Here is a 22,870-nt window from a genome sequence, read left to right as displayed (position 1 = left end):
CATCCCACTGGGAGATGCTCCAGCCAGGGGAGGAGCCAAGCCTTTCCTACCCAGAGAAAAACTGAGATTTGGAACAGCAGAGCAGCCTTTGCCACTGGATTCCAGAGGAAAACTGGACCTTTGCACATCATCCCTGGAGCTTCAGAGGAAACTGCACCTTCTCCAGGAGCACTGCTCCAGCTGAACCACATCTGCCCCTGCAGGAGGATGCAGCCACCATTGAATGGGACTGTGCCAACACCCTGACTGACTGACGGGTGTCAGCTTGGATTCTGACTCTGGCAGGGGTTGGGATTGTTCTGTGTAATACTGCATTTCTATTTTAATTTTCCTAGTAAAGAACTGTTATTCCTAATTCCCATCTCTTTGCCTGAGAGCCCCTTAATTTCAAAATGATAATAATGATTTGGAGGGAGGGGTTTCCATTCTCCATTTCAAACAGAGGCTCCTGCAGGAGCTTTTCCTTCTTTGTCCTCCAAACCAGGACACCAGGGAAGGAGCTGAAAGGGAATTTGGGAGCAGATTTGGCCTCCCAGGTGGGTTCCCAGTTTGTCCCATGGAGATGAGGAAATCATGATTTTATTTCTAGGGAAAGAAGGATTTCTGCATTGGAATGAAGCTTGAAATGCTGGCTCATCCCACCCCACCCTGATAAAATTCCATCTGTTTATCCAAAATCCCTCCAATTTCCAGGAAAATCACAGACAGGAAATTCAGTTCTGCACCAACCAGGATGGTCCCAAACATTCCTGGGTGAGTTTTCCTCCTTTTCCTCAGTTGAATACCCCAAAATCCCACCTGGAGCTTGGGATGCTCAGGGAATTTGGGCTGTAATTACTTAATTAATTGATTAATTAATCAACCAATCCATGCTGGTTTTCCATTCCCCTGCAGCTCTGTGGAATTAATTCCTGGATCTGCCCAGGAAATTCCTGGTGGATTTTCCTTAAAAGCTTTGAACAATTCCTGGGTTTAGCAGGAGCTGGGCAAAAAAAATAAAGGAATTAAAGGGTCATTAAAAAAAAAAAAAAAAAACAAAAAAACCAAACCAAAAAAAACCAAAAAAAAAACAAAACAAAACACCTTAAAGACCTTACACCCCATCCCAACCCTGACACCTTCCACCATCCCAGGCTGCTCCAGCCTTTGCTGGGACAATTCCAGGCATGGGGATTCCCAGGCAAGAATTCCTTCCCAAAACCCCACCCATCCCTGCCCTCTGTGGGAAGCCATTCCCTGTGTCCTGCCCCTCCCTGGGAAAAGGAAAAAAAAGATTTTTTTTTTTCTATAAATCCACCTGATCTGGGGATAACTTCTGCCCAGATCTCCAAGGAAAACTCCTTAATCAGGCCCTTTATGCAGGGATTTCTCTGAGTAAATAAAGATCCTGCAGAGTCTAAGAGCTGCAATTTGGGGGAAAACGAGCACTTCACGTGGTGACTGGAGGACACTCAGCTCCACAGGGATAATCCAGGGAATAACAATTATGGAACAGCTCCAAAAACACCAGGCTGGGTGGATTTTCCCTCCAGGAACAGTGACAAAATAATCCTGATGCACTCCTGTCCCAGGTTTTTATCTAAATCCAGGGAACTGCAACCACAATCCCATAAATAAAAGGTGGATTACAACCCAGAGCTGCTCATCCACCTGCTGGGGAGAGAAGGAAATTCAAAAATGGATGGGAAAAAGCAGATTTTGAAGGAAAAAAAAAGCAAGGAATGGGTTTTCCATGCCCACTTTGGATCATCAGGAGCGTCCAGAGCAGCTCCAGACATTGGACACTGATTTGGGGACTCGTTAAAATATTAAATAAATTTAGGATTCAGGGGATTAAATGTTGAACTTATTGAAGTTAATGAGAAAATTTGCCAGCAGCTCCAGCCAGGTTTGTTTAATCTCCTCTTTTCCCAAAATTTGCATTCCTTGGGTTTCTTGTGGAGCAGCTGATTGGAACTTCCAGGGAAAATTCTGGATCTGGCTCTCAGCTCTGCCCCACTCCAAGGGAAAGATTTTATTTCCTCATTTTTCCACCTCCTCACCATTAGAGTGAGAGGAAAATCCATAAAAATGCTGAAATCCAAGGAAAAACAAAACCCCTGGAGGTGAGTGACGCTCCTGTCGTTTTCTGCAGTGCTGTGGGGATGATGAAGATCCCAAATATTCAGGATAAATGCAGGAATAAGGATCAGCCTGAGAAACGCCTGCTCCTCCAAGGGCTCATTAGCAGCAGCTCATTTTTTAAAAAATAAACAACAATTTCACAGAATCATGGAATTATTAAGGTTGGGATCGACCTTTGGATCATCAACAATGGGAATTAAATCAGAGCCTCAAGGGTTTTAAATGATTCCAAGGATGGTGATTCCACCTTTTCCACACCATTTCACTGGATTTCCTGGAGCAGGAAGATTTTTCATGGTGTGTTATCAGTGGTGCCTCTCCCCCCTCAATAAACTGATTATTTTGGGATTGGGATGGACACAAACACAGCGAGTTCCTGGATTCTCCTCAAAATCCCGTCCCAGGGAACAAGGATCATAAGGAGTGACTCTCAGAGTTTGGGATCATGGAATCCTGGAATGGTTTGGGTGGGAAGGGACCTTAAATCCCATCCCACCATCCCAGGGTGCTCCAAACCTTTCCCAGGACACTTCCAGGGATGGAGCAGCCTCGGTTTCCCTGGTGCAGGGGAAGCCGTGAGAGAGAAATTTAAGGTAAGAGCAAAAGTGAAGATGTTTTATCTGGTGATGTCATTATCCACCATGGGATCCACCCATTAATTACCCACCATGGAATCACCCATTAATTACCCACCATGGGATCCATCCCATTATCCATCATAGGCTCCATCCAATTAATTATTCACCATGGGATCCATCCCATTAATTATCCACCATGGGATCCATCCCATTATCCACCATGGGATCCATCCAATTAATTATCCACCATGGGATCCATCCCATTAATTATCCACCATGGGATCCATCCCATTATCTATCATGGGATCCACCCAATTATCCATCACTAGATCCATCCAATCAATTATCCACCATTGGACCCACACAATTAATTCTCCATTATGGGATCCACCCAATTAATGATCCATAATGGGATCTACCCATTATCAATCATGCAATCCACCCAATTGATTATCCATCAGGAGATCTACCCATTATCCATCATGGGATCCATCCCATTAATTACCCAGCATGGGTTCTACCCAATTAATTATCAATCACAAGATCCATCCATTATCCATTATGGGATCTATCCAATTATCTGTAATGGGATCCACCCATTATCTGTCATGGGATCCATCTAATTAACTATCCATCATGGAATCCACCCAATTAATTATCTATTATGGGATCCATCCAATTACTTATCCACCATGGAATCCATCCAATTAATTATCCATCATGGCACCCATCCCATTATCCATCACAGAATGAATCCAATTAATTATCCAGCACAGCATCCATCATGAGATCCCCCCAATTAATTATTCATCATGGGATCCACCCAATTATCCACCATGGGATCCATCCCATTAATTATTCACATGGGATCCATCCCATTATCCATCACAGGATCCATCATGGGATCCATTCCATTATCCATGATGGAGTTCATAATGGGATCCACCCAATTAATTTTCAATAATGGGATCCAATTATCCATCATGGAATCCTCCCAATTAATTACCCATCATAGGATCCATCCAATTAATTATCCACCATGGAATCCATCCAATTACCTATCACAGGATCCATCCAATTAATTATCCACCATGGAATCCATCCAATTACCCATCATAGGATCAATCCCATCAATTATCCATCATGGAATCCATCCAATTACCCATTATAGGATCAATCCCATTAATTATCCACCATGGAATCCATCCAATTACCCATCATAGGATCAATCCCATTAATTATCTATCATGGAATCCATCCAATTACCCATCATAGGATCAATCCCATTAATTATCCATCATGGAATCCATCCAATTACCCATTATAGGATCAATCCCATTAATTATCAACCATGGAATTCATCCAATTACCCATCATATGATCAATCCCATTATCCATCATGGAATCCATCCAATTACCCATCATAGGATCAATCCCATTAACCATCACAGGATTCACCCCATTATCTATCATAGGATCAATCCCATCAATTATCCATCATGGAATGCACCCAATTAACTATCTGTCATAGGATAAATCCCATCAATTATCCATTATGGAATCCATCCAATTAATTACCCATCATAGGATCAATCCCATTAATTATCCATTATGGAATCTATCCAATTACCCATCATAGGATCAATCCCATTAATTATCCATTATGGAATCTATCCAATTACCCATCATAGGATCAATCCCATTCATCCATCCAATTACCCATCACAGGATCAATCCCATTAATTATCCACCACAGGATCCACCCCATTATCTATCATATGATAAATCCCATTCATTATCCATTATGGAATCCATCCAATAATTACCCATCATAGGATAAACCCCATTATCCATCACAGGATTCATCCAATTATCCATCATGGGATCCACCCCATTATTCATCACAGGATTCATAATGGAATCCACCCAATAATTACCCATCATAAGACCAATCCCGTTAATTATCCATCACAGAATCCGCCCCATTATCCCCCAGGATCATCCCAGCCCTGAGTGCTTCCCCTGGCAACTTCCAGAGGTTTCCCACTCGCCCAGCTCCTCATCCCACCTGAACAGAGAGAGACCTTTGAGATCTCTGCTCAGTTCCAGGCTGAGGCCGTGCCGGAGGACAGAGTTAAAGCCGGCACGGCCGGAACGTTCCGGGTGGGAATTCACCTCTGCACGCGGTAGACGCGCGTCCAGGGCGGCACCAGGGCCAGGATCCTGGCCACCAGCTCCACCAGGGTGCTGGGGGGGTAGCTGCGGTAGCGCCCCGTCCTCCAGAGCTCGTACAGCCCCGTGCCGCGGATCACCAGCGTGGGGTACAGCTTCAGCCCGTCGGGGCGGAACGCGGGGTTCTCGAAAAACTCCTGGAAAACAAGAAAAGGGAAGAGTCAAATCAAAAAGAGTCCAAAAAAAGGCAAAGCGAATAATTCCCTGGGGTTGGGAGCCTGAACTCGCTTCCAGGGGGATTTTGCAGTTGTAAATATGAGAATTCCTGAGTTGTGGGTGTTTATGGGTTTAAGGAGTTTTTTGGAAATGAAAAGTCTGTTCTAAATTTGAAGAGGAGGAAAAAAAGTCCACACAACACCAGAAGAAGTCAAATCCACGCTTTCCTTGTATTTTTCAGAGTGAGTTCCATGGATGTTGGACCATTTATTGTGGCAGACTCCGCTCGGGATTAGAACAATAGGGATGAGTGTGCTGGTCTTCTGAGATTAATCAGCGTGTCTGGGACACAGCGCTGGAATAACAACGGAAAAAAACTGATTTATTCTGGTTTTCTGTGCTGTTCTCCACTCTGAGCGAGCCCAAAGAACAGGAGGACAAAGTGCCCCCTGATTTCCCTGCCTGAATCGTGCACCAAACACCCAGGCTGCGTTTTTCCCAGATGAAATTTTGGGAACTAAGATTTAAATCAAACCATTTTGACAAAGGAAAAGTAAAACTAGGAGCTGGGCAAGGCATCCTGAACCAAGCTAGGATTAAATTAAGTGATGACACGGCCTCGTTACACCAGATCTGATCCTGGATTTATTCCTGGGTTCCTCACTGGATATGCAGGGCCTGATCCTGCAGGAACAGGAATTCCCAGTTGGAAAAGGTGAGGCCCCACCAGCTGCTGCCCCAGGGCTTTGCTGCAGTCATGGAATCATGGAATGATGGAATCATGGACCTTCAATCCCATCCCATTCCAATCCTAACACCTCCCACCATCCCAGGGTGCTCCAACCTTTCCTGAGGCATTCCCAGGGATTCTCTGGGAATTCCTTCCCCATATCCCACCCCAAGCTCCCCTTTCCCTGTGTCCTGTTCTTCCATCCATTTTCCCAAATTCCAGCTCTCCTGGAGCCCCTTTAGCCTCAGGAAGGGTCTCCAAGGTCTCCCTGGATCCTTCCTTCCTCCTGCTGAACATTCCCAGCTCTCCCAGCAGCTCTGCTGGCTCCCTGTGCTTCCCAACCCCAAATTTCTCCAGGATAAAACCCCCAGAATGGATCAGCCCAGCTCCAAGGCACACCAGATCCAGTACCAGGATGGGAAGAAGGTCAGGGATCCCAATAAGCCAGGCTTTTCCTGCTTGATTCCCTGCCTAAACCAGGGCTGGGTCCAGCCTGGAGCATCCACGCTCCCGTGCAGCTCCAGGGAAACAGAGGTGGAAAATGGGACTGTGATTTTCCAGGCAGCTCAGACACAACCTGGAGTCAGTCTGGGAGATAAAACAAGGTCTGGGGCAAGGATAAAGATGTGGAGTCAGTGGGAAGGGATCTCAAAGCTCATCCCATTCCAGCCCCAACACCTTCCAGGCTGCTCCAAGCCCCATCCAGCCTGGCCTTGAACACTCCCAGGGATCCAGGGGCAGCTCCAAGGCTCCTGCTGGATTTATGGATCAATTCCATTTCCTCTGAGAGAGCTCCAGATGCACAGAGAGAAGAAAACCCCCCTGCACTCCTTCAGGAGCAGGGGCTGTGACCCCAGGGCCAGGAAAACAAACCTGGCTGTCCCCAGGCAACCCAAAATGGGCCGAATTCCACCTTTTGTGGGCAGTTAATGGAAAATGAGGTGAAGAAAGAGGAGATGCCTGCGGGCTGAGTGTCCTGGCCCTGGTTCAGGTGAGGATGGGATGAATAAAGCACTCCAGGCAGGCAGGGGCTGGGTTAACCATCCCTGTGATCCTGAACAAACACAGGAGCAGGAATGATTCACCAACATTCCCGTTCTTTTCCAGGCAGCAAAGCCAAGGTCACCGCTGGAGGTTGCTCATCCCACCCCCAATTCCGTCCCTTCGCCCCCTCTGCACCTCTGACGTCAGAGCACGAACCCAGCTGATAATTCTGCTGTGAAAATCCACAGATCTCCACTGTTAATTCCTCAAAACCACTCCTGAGCTGATTCCCCAAGTAATTAATTTCAAACGAGATAAGGGAGCAGCGCCGTTCTTCCCCAGCCCCTTTTCCCAACAGTCCCTGTAAATCCCAGTATTTAAAGGCTTAACCTTCTCCCCATTCACAAACAGCTTTTGATTGAGTTTCCTCCCACAACAAAGGAAGTAAAAAAATGCCAACACGTGCCAAGCTTTAGGAGGAATTGTAGCCTTTTCTTGCGTGGTGTTTTTTTTCTTTTTTAATTAGACACCTTAAAAGGTGTCTGGGGCTGATAAAAACCCTCCCGAGCCGTTTCCTGCCAAGACAAATTGAATCCCGAAAATATTTGTTCCAGTGGCCACCATCCATAGCGGCTCTGGAGGTTTTCCATCAGCTCCAGGCTGAGTCAGGGCTAAGCTGAGTCTGTTAAAGATGACCCAGGGAAGGCAGATCCCAAATTTCTGAATCCCTGCAGGACACAGAATATTCCATATGGAAGCATCACCAACTTCAAAGCTGCTAAACCCAAGTTTTCTCTCCCCTTGAGGCATCAAACAGGTTTTAGATAATGAAGATGGATGCTGAAGGAAAATTTAAATTTGGAGGTGTGGCCAATGGGGAGGACTTGAGAGATTACTGCAGCAATTTAATGAAAATAAAATTTAAAAAAAATTAAACTGAAATTTAATTAGAGTAAAAAAAGTCAGCTCAGACCAGCTAAACCTGGAGGTTCACACAGACTCCTCCACACCTTAAAATAACATTTCCTGTAATATTCCTCAATTCATAGGATATTACAGAAAACCTGAGGATTTTTTCACAGTAAATAAAACCGTGGAATTTTTTTTTTCAACTCCCACCAAAAGCTTTCAGTGACATTGCAGTTGCTGTCCAGGAAAACTGGGATTACAGGAAACCAAAAGCCAATAGCTAGATCAGAATGTAATCCCAGAATTGTGGAATGGTTTAATTTGGGAAAGATTTTCTCATTCCAAGAAGGGAACAGGAGATGGAATTGGGAGGTGACGCCCTGAATTTCAATATTTTCCCATTCCTGTGCTCTTGCAAAAACCTTTACAACCAGAAAACCCCTGAGAAAACTCCGAGGATTTGGGATCCATCCCCAAATTCAGCCCCAGCCAATATTCAAAGATTCCACTTGGAGGTTTTAATCGGGTTTTCCTGACACAATGAATGAGAAACCTGCTTCAAAAAACACCCCAAAAAAGCTGCATCTCTCCAAAAGCAGAAAACCAAGATGATTTTGTGAGATTCTACTTGAACATTTCGCAGCCCCAAGATTCAGTGACCACCTTTAATCCTCTCACTCTCCAGGTGTCCGGAGATACCGGTTAGGGGATAAAAGCAGCAATTTCTGAGAGCAATTGACTCAAATCTGCTCAGAGGAAAGGTCACCAAAACCTATTTTTGAACAGGACCGTGCCCCTCAACCTGATCCCTGAATCTCCTTGGCGTGAAAAGGAGCCGGAGAAATTCAAATGGTGAATGAGAGGAGCATTATCTGAGCTCTCCATACTCCATCCCTTATCTCCATCAGCTGGATTATTTATAGCACTTGAAAGCTCCTGCCTTGAGTGACACTGGCAGCTCGGCGGGGAAGGAACAATCACTTAGCGCTTTAATTACGTGCATTAACAGCGGCTCTGCCTCCCCGAACCGCCTGGCTCCGTCTTCCCTGCCCCCCATTTGCATCTCTCTCTCAATGCTGGGTAATTAAAACCCTGACGATAGGATCTGCATTCAGACAATGGCCCAGGGGTTCCAGGGTGCCTTTGCCGTGCCTTTGGAACACCCACGGCCCGCAGCGCAGCTCGGCACCTGGCAGCCTGAAAATTCAATTTTAAACTCCTTCAACTCCAGCGTCTTTCAAGGATGTCACCCCAGACCCGGTGTGTTTCCACAACAGGACGCAGAGAATTTGTCTGGCAGGTTTAGGTGAGGATGGGAAGTTGATTTTGTGCCGTTTTACCTTTATTTTCCATCCTCAAAGAGCAGCTTCCTGTCCATTGCAATGTCTCTGCCAATATTCTCTCCAGGAGTGCAATAAAAGAGGGGGGAAAGACTCAAGCTACACATGGGGAGGTTCAGGTTGGATATTGGGAATAATTCCTGCTTGGAAAGGGTTTTCCAGCCCTGGGCAGTGGTGGAGTCCCCATCCCTGGAGGGATTTAAATCCATGAGGATTTGGGGGGCTCATGGATCCATGGTAGAGCCCCCATCCCACGGGGGATTTAAATCCATGGGGATTTGGGGTCCCCATCCCTGGAAAGATTTAAATCCATGGGGATCTGGAGGGACATGAACCCATGGTGGAGTCTCCATCCCTGAAATGATTTAAATCCATGAGGATTTGGGGGCTCATGGATCTGTAATGGAGTCCCCATCCATGGAGGGATTTAAATCCATGGGGATTTGGGGTCCCCATCCCATGGGGGATTTAAATCCATGGGGATTTGGGGTCCCCATTCTTGGAGGGATTTAAATCCATGGGGATTTGGGGTCCCCATCCCATAGGGGATTTAAATCCATGGGGATTTGGAGTCCCCATTCTTGGAGGGATTTAAATCTGTGGGGATTTGGGGGGACACAGATCCATGGTGGAGTCCCCATCCCTGAAATTATTTAAATCCATGTGGATTTGGGGGGATGTGGATCCATGGTAGAGTCCCCATCCCTGAAGGGATTTAGAGTCCCCATCACCAAAAGGATTTAAATCCATGAGGATTTGGGGGCTCATGGATCTGTGGTGGAGTCCCCATCCCTGGAGGGATTTAAATCCATGGGGATTTGGTGTCCTCATCCCTGGAGGGATTTAAATCCATGGGGATTTGGGGATTCATGGATCCATGGTGGATTCTCCATCCCTGGAGGGATTTAAATCCATGGGGATTTGGGGATTCATGGATCCATGGTGGAGTCCCCATCCACGGAGGGATTTAAATCCATGGATCCATGGTGCAAATCCATGTGGATTTGGAGTCCTCATCCCTGGAAGGATTTAAATCCATTGGGATTTGGAGTCCTCATCCCTGGAGGGATTTAAATCCATGGGGATTTGGAGTCCCAATCCATGGTGGGATTTAAATCCATGGGGATTTGGAGTCCCAATCCATGGTGGGATTTAAATCCATGGGGATTTGGAGTCCCAATCCATGGTGGGATTTAAATCCATGGATCTGTGGTGGCCTTGGCAGTGCTGGGAATGGTTGGATTCCATCAATCTCCAGGGGCTTTTCCAACCTGAACAATCCCTCACCTCCCATGGATGTGACCAAAGGGAGAAACTCCTGAAAATCCAAAAATTTCCATCCTCTCTAAACTATCCCATGAGCAAGGGAGGGAGGACAACCCTGCAGGGAATTTCTGCAGCTTTCCTCACCATCCACAGCCACACAACAAAACCCTCTCAGCTCCTGGCAGGCTCAAGCTGCCAAAATTCCCCTTTGTGGAAACCACCAAGCCAAGGGAAAGGTGGAAGAGGCTCAGTTCTCTGAACCTAAACCACCTCAGATTGTTCTGGAATTTCCCAGATTTTGAAAAAGAAGAAAAGTCGTGTGAAGCTTCCCCCAGCAGCCTCAAAATCCTCAAATTCTCAGGATAAAGGGAGTTTTTCCAAGTGAATTCTCCACAAGGTGAATCCTCACCAGCTCCAGCTCCAGCAGGAACCTTTTTCCACCCTAAAAAAATTCCTGGTTTTCCATATAAACCCAGGAATCTCCCACATTTATAGACTAATAATGCATCTTCAAACTTTTCTATAAACTGTTTTCCATATTTCAGCAGCTGTTTTACATGGCTAATTTCGAGTTTTGTGCTTCTTGGTTGGGGTTTTAATTCCTTTTTCTTATTAGTTTTAATTGGTGGTTTTTCATTTTTACAGATGGTTGGTAATTGGAATATCAGTAGTAGGTGTTTTTATTGAGTGCTATCTAATTAAGCAGGTGCTTTACTTATTACAAAGGCACTTTATTAGTTTATGTTATTTTTTAAAAAAAAACTGTATCTTAGAAATAGTTTCAACACTACACATACAGTATTTAATATTTGAGTGTTATTTCTAATATTTGAGTGTTATTTCTAATATTTGAATATTATTTCTAATAAAGCAAGTAGCATGATAAGTATTTATAATACACCCTAATGTATTTATTATGCTATTTATTTTAATTGTAATTATGTTTTATAACCAGGAGGAGGATCAGGCTGACCTTGGATGGGGGTTTGGTCCAGACACACAAACCCAGACACACAAACCCAGACAGGTCTGTCCAGATTGTGCTCATTGCCCTGAGCACCTGCAGGTGCTCCATCCATCCCATAATAACCCAGAATTCCTTCATCAATCTGCTCTGAATTCCACCTTTGCTTTCCCAGATTTTCCTCTTTTCTTTATTAAGGAAATAAAGTGGTTTTTATTGTCTCAAACTCGTGATTTCTGCAGTGATCCTTCAAAAATCTCCTTTCCCCCCCAAAAAAAAAAACAAACAGGAAACTCAGCAACTCCATCCTGGTTTTGATAACCCAACCCTAAATAATTTAGGGCAAAAAACAAAACTTAATTACATCTTTAAAATGTCTCACAAAAATTAAAAGAACCATGTTTTTGCAAAGTAAAAACTCAATTATCATTATGAAACAATAAAGAAATCTGTCCCTTCATTGTACATAAACCCATCAGAGTATCAAAAAAAAGAAGTCCTATCACTATAAAAAATAAAAAATGAATTTTAATAGAAATCACTGCACCTTTGAAATCTCTCACAAAAATTAAAAGAACCATGTGTTTGCAAAGTAAAAACTCAATCGTCATTACAAAAAAAAAAAAAAAATTGTAATAATCTGTCCCTTTGTAGTAAAAAAAACCATCACAGTATTAAAAAAGATGTTCTGTCACAGGAAAAAACAAAAATAAAAATGAATTTTTAATAGGAGTCACTGAAACACTCACCACCCTAAAATTAACCTAAAAAACCAAACAATCCTGTCTAGGTAGACCTAAAAAAAACCCAAAAAACAACCAAAAACTCTCAAAAAATTAGTTAAAAAATTACAAAAAAACCACATCAAAGCACAAATAGTCCCTAAAATTCTCCAGTGATTATTGTCCACAAAAACTCTTCCAATTCATGAAGATTACTCCCTAATCTCATAAAAATCAACTCTGAAGCAATAAAACCACTTTGATTTTGTGCTCTTCCCCTCACCTCACCCTCAAATGCTCACAGCAAAACCATTCTGCTTTTTTAATAAAAAATAAAAATACAAACTCACAATTAAGCCCCCCAAAAAAATCTCACTTGGCTCTCATGGTTTCCCCAGTAGTAAATTTGTGTTTTATGAACTCTCCATCCTTTTATTCCTTTATTTTTGGCTGCCATATGTTCATTATTGATTCAGCAGCAAGGGGTCTGGGTGAAAAAACAAAACAAAACAAAAATAAAAAAAAATCAGAAAATTTCTGAATGGTTAAAAAAAATTTAAAAAATTTAAAAAATAATAAATTCAGGTTTTTTTCTGGCTTAAAAAGCCCCAGAAGAGAGAATGGCTGAATGGGCTGCAAAGTGCAGAAATCATCCCTTGACTTTTTTTCAGTGTAAAAAAGGGACTCAAATGATCTTTTTTACTGAGCAGATTTTTTTTGTGAATGGGAGGCAGTGATTGGTGTTATCATAACTCTGAAAATGAAAATGAGGGGGGAAAATCCTGATTTTTAGGGACAAAGCCAGCTCTCCCCACAATATCCTGATTTTTTTTTTTTGCTTTTTGTGCAACATAAAATTATCTCTCTGTCCCCAAAACCCCATTTTTGACCTTTTCTGATTTAAATTTTGACCCTCAGAGTTTTTTCTGAGCCCCTAATTCTGCACAAGTGGGCACAGATTTTTCTGTGGGTGTTTTATCCACAGCAATATGAGAGTAATTAGGTGTGAAAAGAGTTTCCAGAAATATCCTGCTCCTTACTACCACCATCCTCATTACCATAAAAATTACCCCTGGTTTTGGTCACAGTTCACAGAACCACAATTGTTTTTTTTTCCCCAGCTGAGATTCCAGGAGAAGAACTGCAGGATGGAGAATTGGATGTGCTCAAAAAAAAAAAAAAAAAAAAAATTAAAAAAAATTTTAAAAAGGAAAAAAAAAAAATCACATTTTCAGACATAAAATCACATTTTCAGTGAGATGTTTAGAAGGAGCTATATTTAAAAACACAGGGATGTGTTTTCCCAGAGGAGCAAAAATCAATGCAGATCAGCACTTTAAATCCCTTTTATTGCAGTTATTAAAAGCCTCTGACACAGGGGCAATATTTGAGTTTCATTAGGAATTTCATCTCCTGGAGAAAAAACTGATCCCTCAGGAAAAGTGAGGTTTTATTTACACTGAAGGTTTGAGGTAACATCACCCCCTTGGTAAAAAAAAAGGAAAGAAAGGAAATTATTTCACAGATTATTCCACACTCATTTTCCACTTAGATTATTTTAGATTATTCATTTCCCCTTAGATTATTTCAGATTATTTATTTTCCCTCAGATTATTTTAGATTATTCATTTTCCCTCAGATTATTTTAGATTATTCATTTCCCCTCAGATTATTTTAGATTGTTCATTTCCTCTTAGATTATTTTAGATTATTAATTTCCCCCTTAGATTGTTTTAGATTGTTCCTTTCCCCTTAGATTATTTTAGATTATTTCCCCTTAGATTATTTTAGATTATTCATTTCCCTTAGATTATTTTAGATTATTCATTTCCCCTCAGATTATTTTAGATTATTCATTTCCCCTCAGATTATTTTAGATTATTCATTTCCCCTTAGATTATTTTAGATTATTCATATCCCCTCAGATTATTTTAGATTATTCATTTCCTCCTAGATTATTTTAGATTATTTCCCCTTAGATTATTTTAGATTGTTCATTTCCTCTTAGATTATTTTAGATTATTAATTTCCCCCTTAGATTGTTTTAGATTATTCATTTCCCCTTAAATTATTTAAGATTATTCATTTCCCCTTAGATTTAGATTATTTATTTTCCCCTCAGATTATTTTATTCATTTCCCCTTAGATTATTTTAGATTATTCATTTCCCCTTAGATTGTTTTAGATTATTTATTTTCCCCTCAGATTATTTTATTCATTTCCTCTTAGATTATTTTAGATTATTCATTTCCCTTAGATTATTTTAGATTATTCATTTTCCCCTTAGATTATTTTAGATTATTCATTTCCCCTTAGATTATTTTAGATAATTTATTTTCCCCCAGATTATTTTATTAATTTCCCCTTAGATTAATTTAGATTATTCATTTCCCCTCAGATTATTTTAGATTATTCCTTTCCCTTAGATTATTTTAATTATTTATTTTCCCCTCAGATTATTTTATTTATTTTCCCCTTAGATTATTTTACATTATTCATTTCCCCTTAGATTAATTTAGATTATTTATTTTCCTCTTAGGTTATTTTAGATTATTCATTTCCCCTTAGATTATTTCAGATTATTTATTTTCCCTCTGATTATTTCATAGATAATTTTCCCTTCAGATTATTTCTGATTATTAATTTCCCCTCAGATTATTTCACTTTCAGATTATTTCACAGATTATTCCCCCTCATTTTCCCTTAGATTATTTCAATTATTAATTTCCCTCAGACTATTTCAGATTATTCATTTCCCCTCAGATTATTCCCCTTCATTTTCCATCAGATTATTTCACTTTCAGATTATTCCACAATTTTTTCCCTCATTTTTCCTTATTATTTCAGATTATTAATTTTCCCTCAGATTATTTCACTTTAAGATTACTCCAGATTTTTTCCCCTCAATTTCCCTTATTATTTCAGATTATTCATTTTCCATCAGATTATTTCACTTTAAGATTATTCCACAGATTATTCCCCCTAATTTCTCTTATTAATTCAGATTATTAATTTTCCCTCAGATTATTTCACTTAAAGATTATTCCACAGATTTTTTCCCCTAATTTCCCTTATTATTTCAGATTATTCATTTTCCATCAGATTATTTTACTTTAAGATTATTCCACAAATTATCCCCCCTAATTTCCCTTATTATTTCAGATTATTAATTTCCCATCAGGTTATTCCCCCTCATTTCCCTTATTATTTTTCAGATTATTAATTTCTCCTCATTTTCCCTTGTTATTTCAGATTATTCATTTCCCATTAGATTATTCCCCTTCATTTCCCTTATTATTTCAGATTATTAATTTTCCCTCAGATTATTTCACTTTCAGATTATTCCACAGATTTTTTTCCCCTCATTTTTCCTTATTATTTCAATTATTAATTTCCCCTCAGACTATTTCAGATTATTAATTTTCCATCAGATTATTTCACTTTCAGATTATTCCACAAATTATCCCCCCTAATTTCCCTTATTATTTCAGATTATTCATTTCCCATTAGATTATTCCCCCTAATATCCCTTATTATTTCAGATTATTTCACAGATTATTCCCCCTAATTTCTCTTATTAATTCAGATTATTCATTTTCCCTCCGATTATTTCACTTTAAGATTATTCCACAGATTTTTCCCTTATTTTCCCTTATTATTTCAGATTATTAATTTCTCCTCATTTTCCCTTAATATTTCAGATTATTCATTTCCCATTAGATTATTCCCCCTAATATCCCTTATTATTTCAGATTATTTCACAGATTATTCCCCCTAATTTCTCTTATTAATTCAGATTATTAATTTTCCCTCAGATTATTTCACTTTAAGATTATTCCACAGATTTTTTCCCCCTAATTTCCCTTATTAATTCAGATTATTCATTTCCCCAGATTATTTCACTTTCAGATTATTCCCCCTAATTTCTCTTATTAATTCAGATTATTTCTTCCCCCCCATTTTCCCCTCCCAGGCAATTCTCTGCATCACTCACATCCCAGATGCATCAAGCCTGGCACTAAAATTAGCTCATTTCTGAGAAATTGCTTATTTTGCAATTCCTCCAAAAAAAAAAAAAAAAAAAAAAAATAAAAATCCCATTTTGAGCAGGAATTTTCAGGCTGAACTCACCCAGTGATTTTGTTTTATTTAAAGAACAGCTCTGCAGATGGGAATCAAAAAAATCTCCTCAGCTGAATCCTTTTCCCCATGAAATAATAATTTTATTTATGTGACATTTTAGATGGACACACAAAGAAAAAAAAAAAGAATTTGCACCTATAAACCACGCTCAAGCAAATCCCCTAAAAATAAAAATAAATCTGTAAAAAATGAAATAAAAATTAAATAACTGCAATATCTTCTCTATTAAAAAACTGCTATTTATAATGTTGAAGAAATAATAATAATAATAATAATAATAATAACAATAATAATAATAATAATAATAATAATAATAATGTTTCTTTTGTGGTTTTTTGCTTTCTTTGTGGTTTTCTTGACTTTTTTGGGTTTGTTTTTGGTTTTTTAGTGTTTTTTTTGGGGTGTCTTTGTTAATGTTTTTGCTTTGGAGTTTTTGTTTTTTGGTTTTTTTGTCTTGTATTTTTGGTTTTGTTTTTGGTTTTTTAAATTGGTTTGATTTTTGTTGTTTTAGGGTTTTTTTGGGGGTTTTTTGTGTGTTTTTGGTTTTGCTTTGGGATTTTTTGTTGTTTTTTTGTTGTTTTGGGTGTTGTGTGTTTTTGGTTTTTTTTTGTTTTTATGTTTTTTTTACTTTGTTTTGTTTTGTTTTAGTTTTTTGGTTTTTTGGGGGGTTTTTTGTTTGTTTTTGATTTTACTTTGGGATTTTTTGTTGTTTTTTGCTTTGTTTTTGTGGTTTTCTTGACTTTGTTTTGGTTTGGTTTTTTTTTGGGTTTGGGGGGTTTTTGTTTGTTTTTGTTTTGCTTTAGGATTTTTTGTTTTTTTTTATTGTTGTTTTGGGAGTTTTGTGTTTTTAGTTTTGTTTTTGTGGTTTTCTTGACTGTTTTTTGTTAGTTTGCTTTGAATTTTTTGTGGGTTTTTTTGTGTTTTTTTGTTCTGTCTTTCAGAGTTTCTTAGCTTTGGTGGATTTTCTGTGTTTTTTATGCTTTGTTTAGTTTTTGTGGAGTTTTTTTGTTTGCTTTGAGGTTTTTTTTTGCTTTTTGGCTGTTTTTTTTTTGCTCCAACCTGGCAAAATGATCCATGAACCCTCCCAAGCCTCTCCCCCTGCAGAGCCACCCCAGGAGCTGAGGGAGGTGGGAAAAAAAACAACAAAAAAAAGGAATAGTGGAGTTGGGACATGGGATCAGAGCAAGAAAGGGAATTGAAATGTCACAGTGCAAGCAGGGAAAAAGGAACTTTATGTGAAAAATTGTGGAATTGGAGAATCAGGGAATGATTTGGGTTCCTTTTATCCCAGTTTGCTCCAAACCCTTCAACCTGGCCTGGGGCACTCCCAGGGATGGAACCCACAGGGACAGAACCCTGTCAGCAAAAATAATAAAATAAAAATAAAAATAAAAATAAAAATAAAAATAATAAAAGAAAGGAAAGGAAAGGAAAGGAAAGGAAAGGAAAGGAAAGGAAAGGAAAGGAAAGGAAAGGAAAGGAAAGGAAAGGAAAGGAAAGGAAAGGAAAGGAAAGGAAAGGAAAGGAAAGGAAAGGAAAGGAAAGGAAAGGAAAGGAAAGGAAAGGAAAGGAAAGGAAAGGAAAGGAAAGGAAAGGAAAGGAAAGGAAAGGAAAGGAAAGGAAAGGAAAGGAGATGATATGATTGATATGATATGATATGATATGATTGATATGATATAAAAGAAAATAAAAGAAAATATAGAAAAACTAAACTAAACTAAAATAAATCAAAACTAAACAAAACTAAACTAAACTAAACTAAACTAAAATATAAAATTAGAATAGAATAGAATAGAATAGAATAGAATAAAATACAGAATAGAATAGAATAGAATAGAATAGAATAGAATAAAATAAAATAAAATAAAATAAAATAAAATAAAATAAAATAAAATAAAATAAAATAAAATTACACACAACACATTCACCCTCACCTAGCACAGTATTTGCAGTTCCTGTGGATAAAAGCAGCTGCTGGTCACACCCAGCTGGGGGAGGCTGCCAGGCTGGGTGGGAGCAGCAGGGGATCAATAGGGCAGAAGGACAGAGCTGTAATTACTGCCCCACTTGAAGGAGCACCCAGCATTTTTTCAGCACCATCAGCATTCCTCCCTTCCCAGGAGAAGCCCCTGGATTTATTATTCCAACTGGTGCTGAAGGTGCTCACAGCTTCATGTCTGACCTTCTGCTGAGCTGGGCTGGAGGGGAGGGGGGCTCAGAAATAAAACTGGGATTGTCCAAAGTGACTTGGAATCACCTCAGGATCAAAGGGAAAGGGCTGGAAAATGAGAAATACAGCTGGGAATGCTCACCTGGAGAAGGGAAGGATCCAGGGAGAGCTCAGAGCCTTAAGGGCTCCAGGAGAGCTGGAATTTGGGATAAAGGATGGGACAGGACACAGGGAATGGATTCAAATGGGAAAGGGGAGCTTGGGCTGGAATTTGGGAAGGAATTCCCAGAGAATCCCTGGGAGTGTCCAAGGAAAGGCTGGAGCAGCCTGGGATGGTGGGGTTGGGATGGATGGGATTGAATCCCATCCATGGAATTCTGGGATTCTGGGATCCAGGACACTCAGGATCCATCCCAAGCGATTTTTATGGAATTTGGGGGTGGAAAATGGAAGGGAGACCCTTCCTGGAGTCCCAAATGCCCAAAATTCCTTCCCAGAGAGGAGTTGGGATGGGGATGGATCCAATGCCAGGCTGGGAATGAAGGAATTCCCTGGGAAAGGGGGAAATGGGATTTGGGAAGGAATTCCCAGAGAATCCCTGGACCCCTGGGAATGTCCAAGGAAAGAAATTTGGGTGTCATAATTCCAGCTTCAATCCCACCCCAAACCATTCCAGGATTCTGGGATCCAGGACACTCAGGATCCATCCTGAGGGATTTTTATGGAATTTGGAGAGGGAAAAATGGAAGGGAGACCCTTCCTGGAGTCCCAAATGCCCAAAATTTCTTCCTAGAGAGGAGATGGGATGGGGATGGATCCAGTCCCAGGCTGGGAGAGCTGGGAATGGAGGGAATTCCCTGGGAAAGGGGGAAATGGGATTTGGGAAGGAATTCCCAGAGAATCCCTGGATCCCTGGCAGTGTCCAAGGGAAGAAATTTGGGTGTCATAATTCCAGAATGGTTTGGGTGGGAAGGAACCCTCAATCCCATCCCAAATCATTCTGGGATTCTGGGATCCAGGACACCCAGGATCCACCCCAAGGGATTTTTATGGAATTTGGGGATGGAAAAAGGGAAGGGAGACCCTTCCTGGAGTCCCAAATTCCTTCCCAAATTTTGGATGGATCCAATCTCAGGCTGGGAATGGAGGGAATTCCCTGGGAAAATGGGAGGAAATGGGATTTGGGAAGGAATTCTGGCTGGAAGGAATTCCCAGAAAAACCCTGGGAAAGTTTGGAGCTCCTGGGATGGTGGAAGGTGTCCCTGGAATGGGATTGAAGATCCATGAATCCCACCCAAACCATTCCAGGATTCCACAGTTTTAAGGAGATGCCTCCACTTGGATCCTCATTAATTTTATGCATTAATTTAATTAATTTACATAGCCCAGCACATCAATAAATTGGGTTTTTTTTCTCAACTCAAAACGAGGATATAAAATTTTAAGGCAGGAAACAGGGATTGAACTCTCCAGCTGAATCTTTGGGAATGAAGGAATTTTGGGAATTTATTGGATATTCCTGTTATGTTCAGGCTTTGGGATATAAAGCAATAAATTTGGTGTTTTATTCTCTGGTATTTAAATGGATATTTTAAAAAAATTAATTATAAAGCATTTAAATGAGGATGAGAAAGGGGTAATGATCTTTTTTCCTTCTGCTCCTTCTCTATCCTCAGCTCCTCTCCCCACCTTTATTTTAATTCCTTCTCTCCCAATTCCAGCCTCATTTTTGTCTCCCAATTCCAAAAACTTCACCTTCTCCAATTTCTGGGAAAATTGTCATTAAATGAACCCAGGATGGCATCACCCTTCCCCTCACAATCCAGAAATTCAATTTCCCAACATTCCCAAATTTCCTGCAGCCAATCAGGGGCAAATCCAGTGGAAATTCTTCAACAAGCAGCAAAGGATAAATTATTATTAAATAAATCACAAAAACTTGAAGTAATTCCTCCCACCTTGCAAATACCTTGAATTTTGGTCTCCTCTATGTTTGAACCTGCCCAGGGTTGGCTCTTCCCATTTTTTTTTGTCATTATTCCCATTTTTTCACCACAAATTCCAGCCCAATCCTGGGTTCTGCACCACAAATAATTCCATGAAAATTCAGTGTTACATTCTACTTGAGCAGGGCATTGTAAAAAAAAAAAAAAAAAAAAAAATCCAGGGGTAGAATCTGGAGCAGGAATTTGGAGTTTTGTGCTCATCACTTCCAATCTCTGAGAACCAAGAGATTTTATTTTGGAAAAACTCCAGGAATTCTGCACAAAATCCCTTAAAAAGGTTCCCATCCCAAGGTTCAGGATTCCCTTCCTGCCCTGTACAGCTGATTTTCCAGTTTTTGGTTTGGTTTTTTTTTTTTTTTTTTTGTTTTTTCTGCTTTCTGCCTGTATTTTTAATCAATATATTTCATTTCACTGATATTTTTTAGTGCCAGACAGCACCCAGCTCAACCTCCCCCAGGAATCCTCTTGGGATTCCTCTGTCACGACTCCAATTTCTGCACTGTTTCAAAAAAAAAAAAAAAAAAATTAACACAGAAAAAAAGAAAAAGAAAAACCCTGAAAAACCTACAAAAGTGGTTAAATCATTGCACTGTTCACCATTTGCTCTTTATTCCTCTCATTCCAATTTTCTCCAGGAATAATTTCATTTTTCCTTCTACATCATTGACAAAGTAATTGAACAGAGCTGAGCCAAAATGCTTTTTAACACACACACACACTCTAATTTTCATTAATTTTGTAATTAATTACCTTCCAGAGAGGATGTTTTGAGCTTGGAATTGTGTCTTACCCTAAATCCAAGAGGGAAAACCACTTTGGAAAAAAGCAGGAGCCCCAGGAAATATGGGAAGGGATGTTTTCCACAGGGACTGAGTGACTCAGGCTTGCATGAGACAGGGATATAATTTTCTGGATGAAGTAGTTCAACAAATCTCTTTTTTTTTAAATTTTTTTTTTCACCTTCTTAAAAAAAAAAAATTAAAAAACAACAAAGAGTTTTAAATTGTTTGTCCTTTAGAAACAAATCTGGTAACTGAGCATCATAAAAAGTTTTCCATGGGTAAAAAAAAAAAAATTAAAAAATGGAAATTGCTGGGTTTTTTTTTTTTTTTTTTTTTTTTTAAGGAATACTCACATAAAACTGGTCCATGTCCCTCTCCAGCCCCATGTTGGGCAAGTCTGGCATCATGTGGGCCACAACCTTGAACCCAGCATCCTTGGCCAGGTGGAAGGATTCACACACAGCCTTCACTGTGTGACCCCTGGGAAAAAAAGGGAAAAAAAATCAAAAAAAAATCAAAAAAAAGCATTTTGAATGGGTTTAATTGGGATTATCCCCCTGGGAGGGCTGAGCTGGGAGGCAGAACTGTGCCTAGAAGGGGTTTGTTGAGAGTTCAAATTGTTCATTCTGTAGGAAAGGAAGAGTTTTCCAAACTGAAAAAGAGATTTGGGAAATCCAGGTTGGTGGCAGGGCACAGGGATGTGGTGAACAAACCAGGAATAAATAAACCAGGAATAAAAAAAGTAGGGAAAGGAAAAGGGATGGAGAGAAGGAAAAGCAGCCAAAGGTGGAAGTCACCCAAAATTCCTTCTGGAGAAATGTGAACTCCCCCAAACCTGGATTGGGATTCCATGTTCTTCCACTCGGGATTTGGAGCCCAAAAAACACCAAATTTCTGGAGAAAATTCCATTTTTTTTCCACCTCCACAGCTCCAAGCAGGAGATTCCCACCACAGAACAAAATTCCCACAAAATCCTGCCTATTTCTGATATTCCTGGGGCACTTCCATCCTAGGAAAGGAGGGTTTTCCAAACTCCAAAAGAAATTTTGGAAATCCAGGTTGGTGTCAGAGCCATGTGTACCTCAGAATAAACCAGGAATAAAAACAGCAGGAAAAAAAAAAAAATATGGGAAGAAGGAAAAGCAGCCAAAGGTGGAAGTCACCCAAAAATTCCTTCTGCAGAAATGTGAACTCCCCCAAACCTGGATTAGGATTCCATGTTCTTCTACTCTGGATTTGGGGGGATTTGGAGCCCAAAAACCACCAAATTTCTGGAGAAAATTCCATTTTTTTTCCACCTTCACAGCTCAAATCAGGAGATTCTCACCACAGAACAAAATTCCCACAAAATCCTGGCTCCTTCTCACCTTCCTGGATATTCCTTGTTTTTCCACTTCCATCCTTGTTCTCCTCCCAGCTCCTGGAATTCCTGGCACCCAGATGAGCTCTGCAGGTGAATTTTTTTTTTTTTTCCTCTCCACCAAATCCCTCTGGATTAAAAAAATCCAACTCCCTGTGTTCATTTACCCTGAATTCTGCCCCTCACAGAAACCAAACCAGCTGCTCCCCATTATTTTTAATTTTTTTAAAGGATCTTTTTTCCTCTTTCAGAAGATCAAACCTTTCCATGCAGCTCTAAACCCAGTTTTATTTCCCATTTTTTCAATGTTTTTCTGAGACTGTTCAAGGACAGCATCACTCAAGACCTTGAGTAGCCTGAGGGGAGTAAATAGGAGCTTTGCTTCATAAATAAAAATTATTTT

General features: G+C 40.1%; 1 protein-coding gene across 1 annotated transcript in view; it reads right to left on the bottom strand.

Annotated features, from left to right (window-relative positions):
* The window catches only part of LOC130266622 (elongator complex protein 3), a 39,024-nt gene extending 17,419 nt beyond the window's left edge, over positions 1 to 21,605 (bottom strand). Inside the window, exons 1-2 of the mRNA XM_056515893.1 lie at positions 21,460 to 21,605; positions 4,878 to 5,071 (exon numbers count right to left, since the gene is read on the bottom strand). Of these exons, the coding sequence (XP_056371868.1) occupies positions 4,878 to 5,071; positions 21,460 to 21,513 (248 nt within the window). The 5' untranslated portion in view covers positions 21,514 to 21,605. The remainder of the gene's footprint in view (positions 1 to 4,877; positions 5,072 to 21,459) is intronic.
* Between the last annotated feature and the right edge of the window lie 1,265 nt (positions 21,606 to 22,870).

Source organism: Oenanthe melanoleuca, unplaced genomic scaffold, assembly GCF_029582105.1.
Source record: "Oenanthe melanoleuca isolate GR-GAL-2019-014 unplaced genomic scaffold, OMel1.0 S108, whole genome shotgun sequence".
NCBI classification, from domain to species: Eukaryota; Metazoa; Chordata; class Aves; order Passeriformes; family Muscicapidae; genus Oenanthe; species Oenanthe melanoleuca.
The sequence above is the reverse complement of the archived record's forward strand: the minus strand, read 5'-3'. Positions and strand labels throughout refer to the sequence as shown.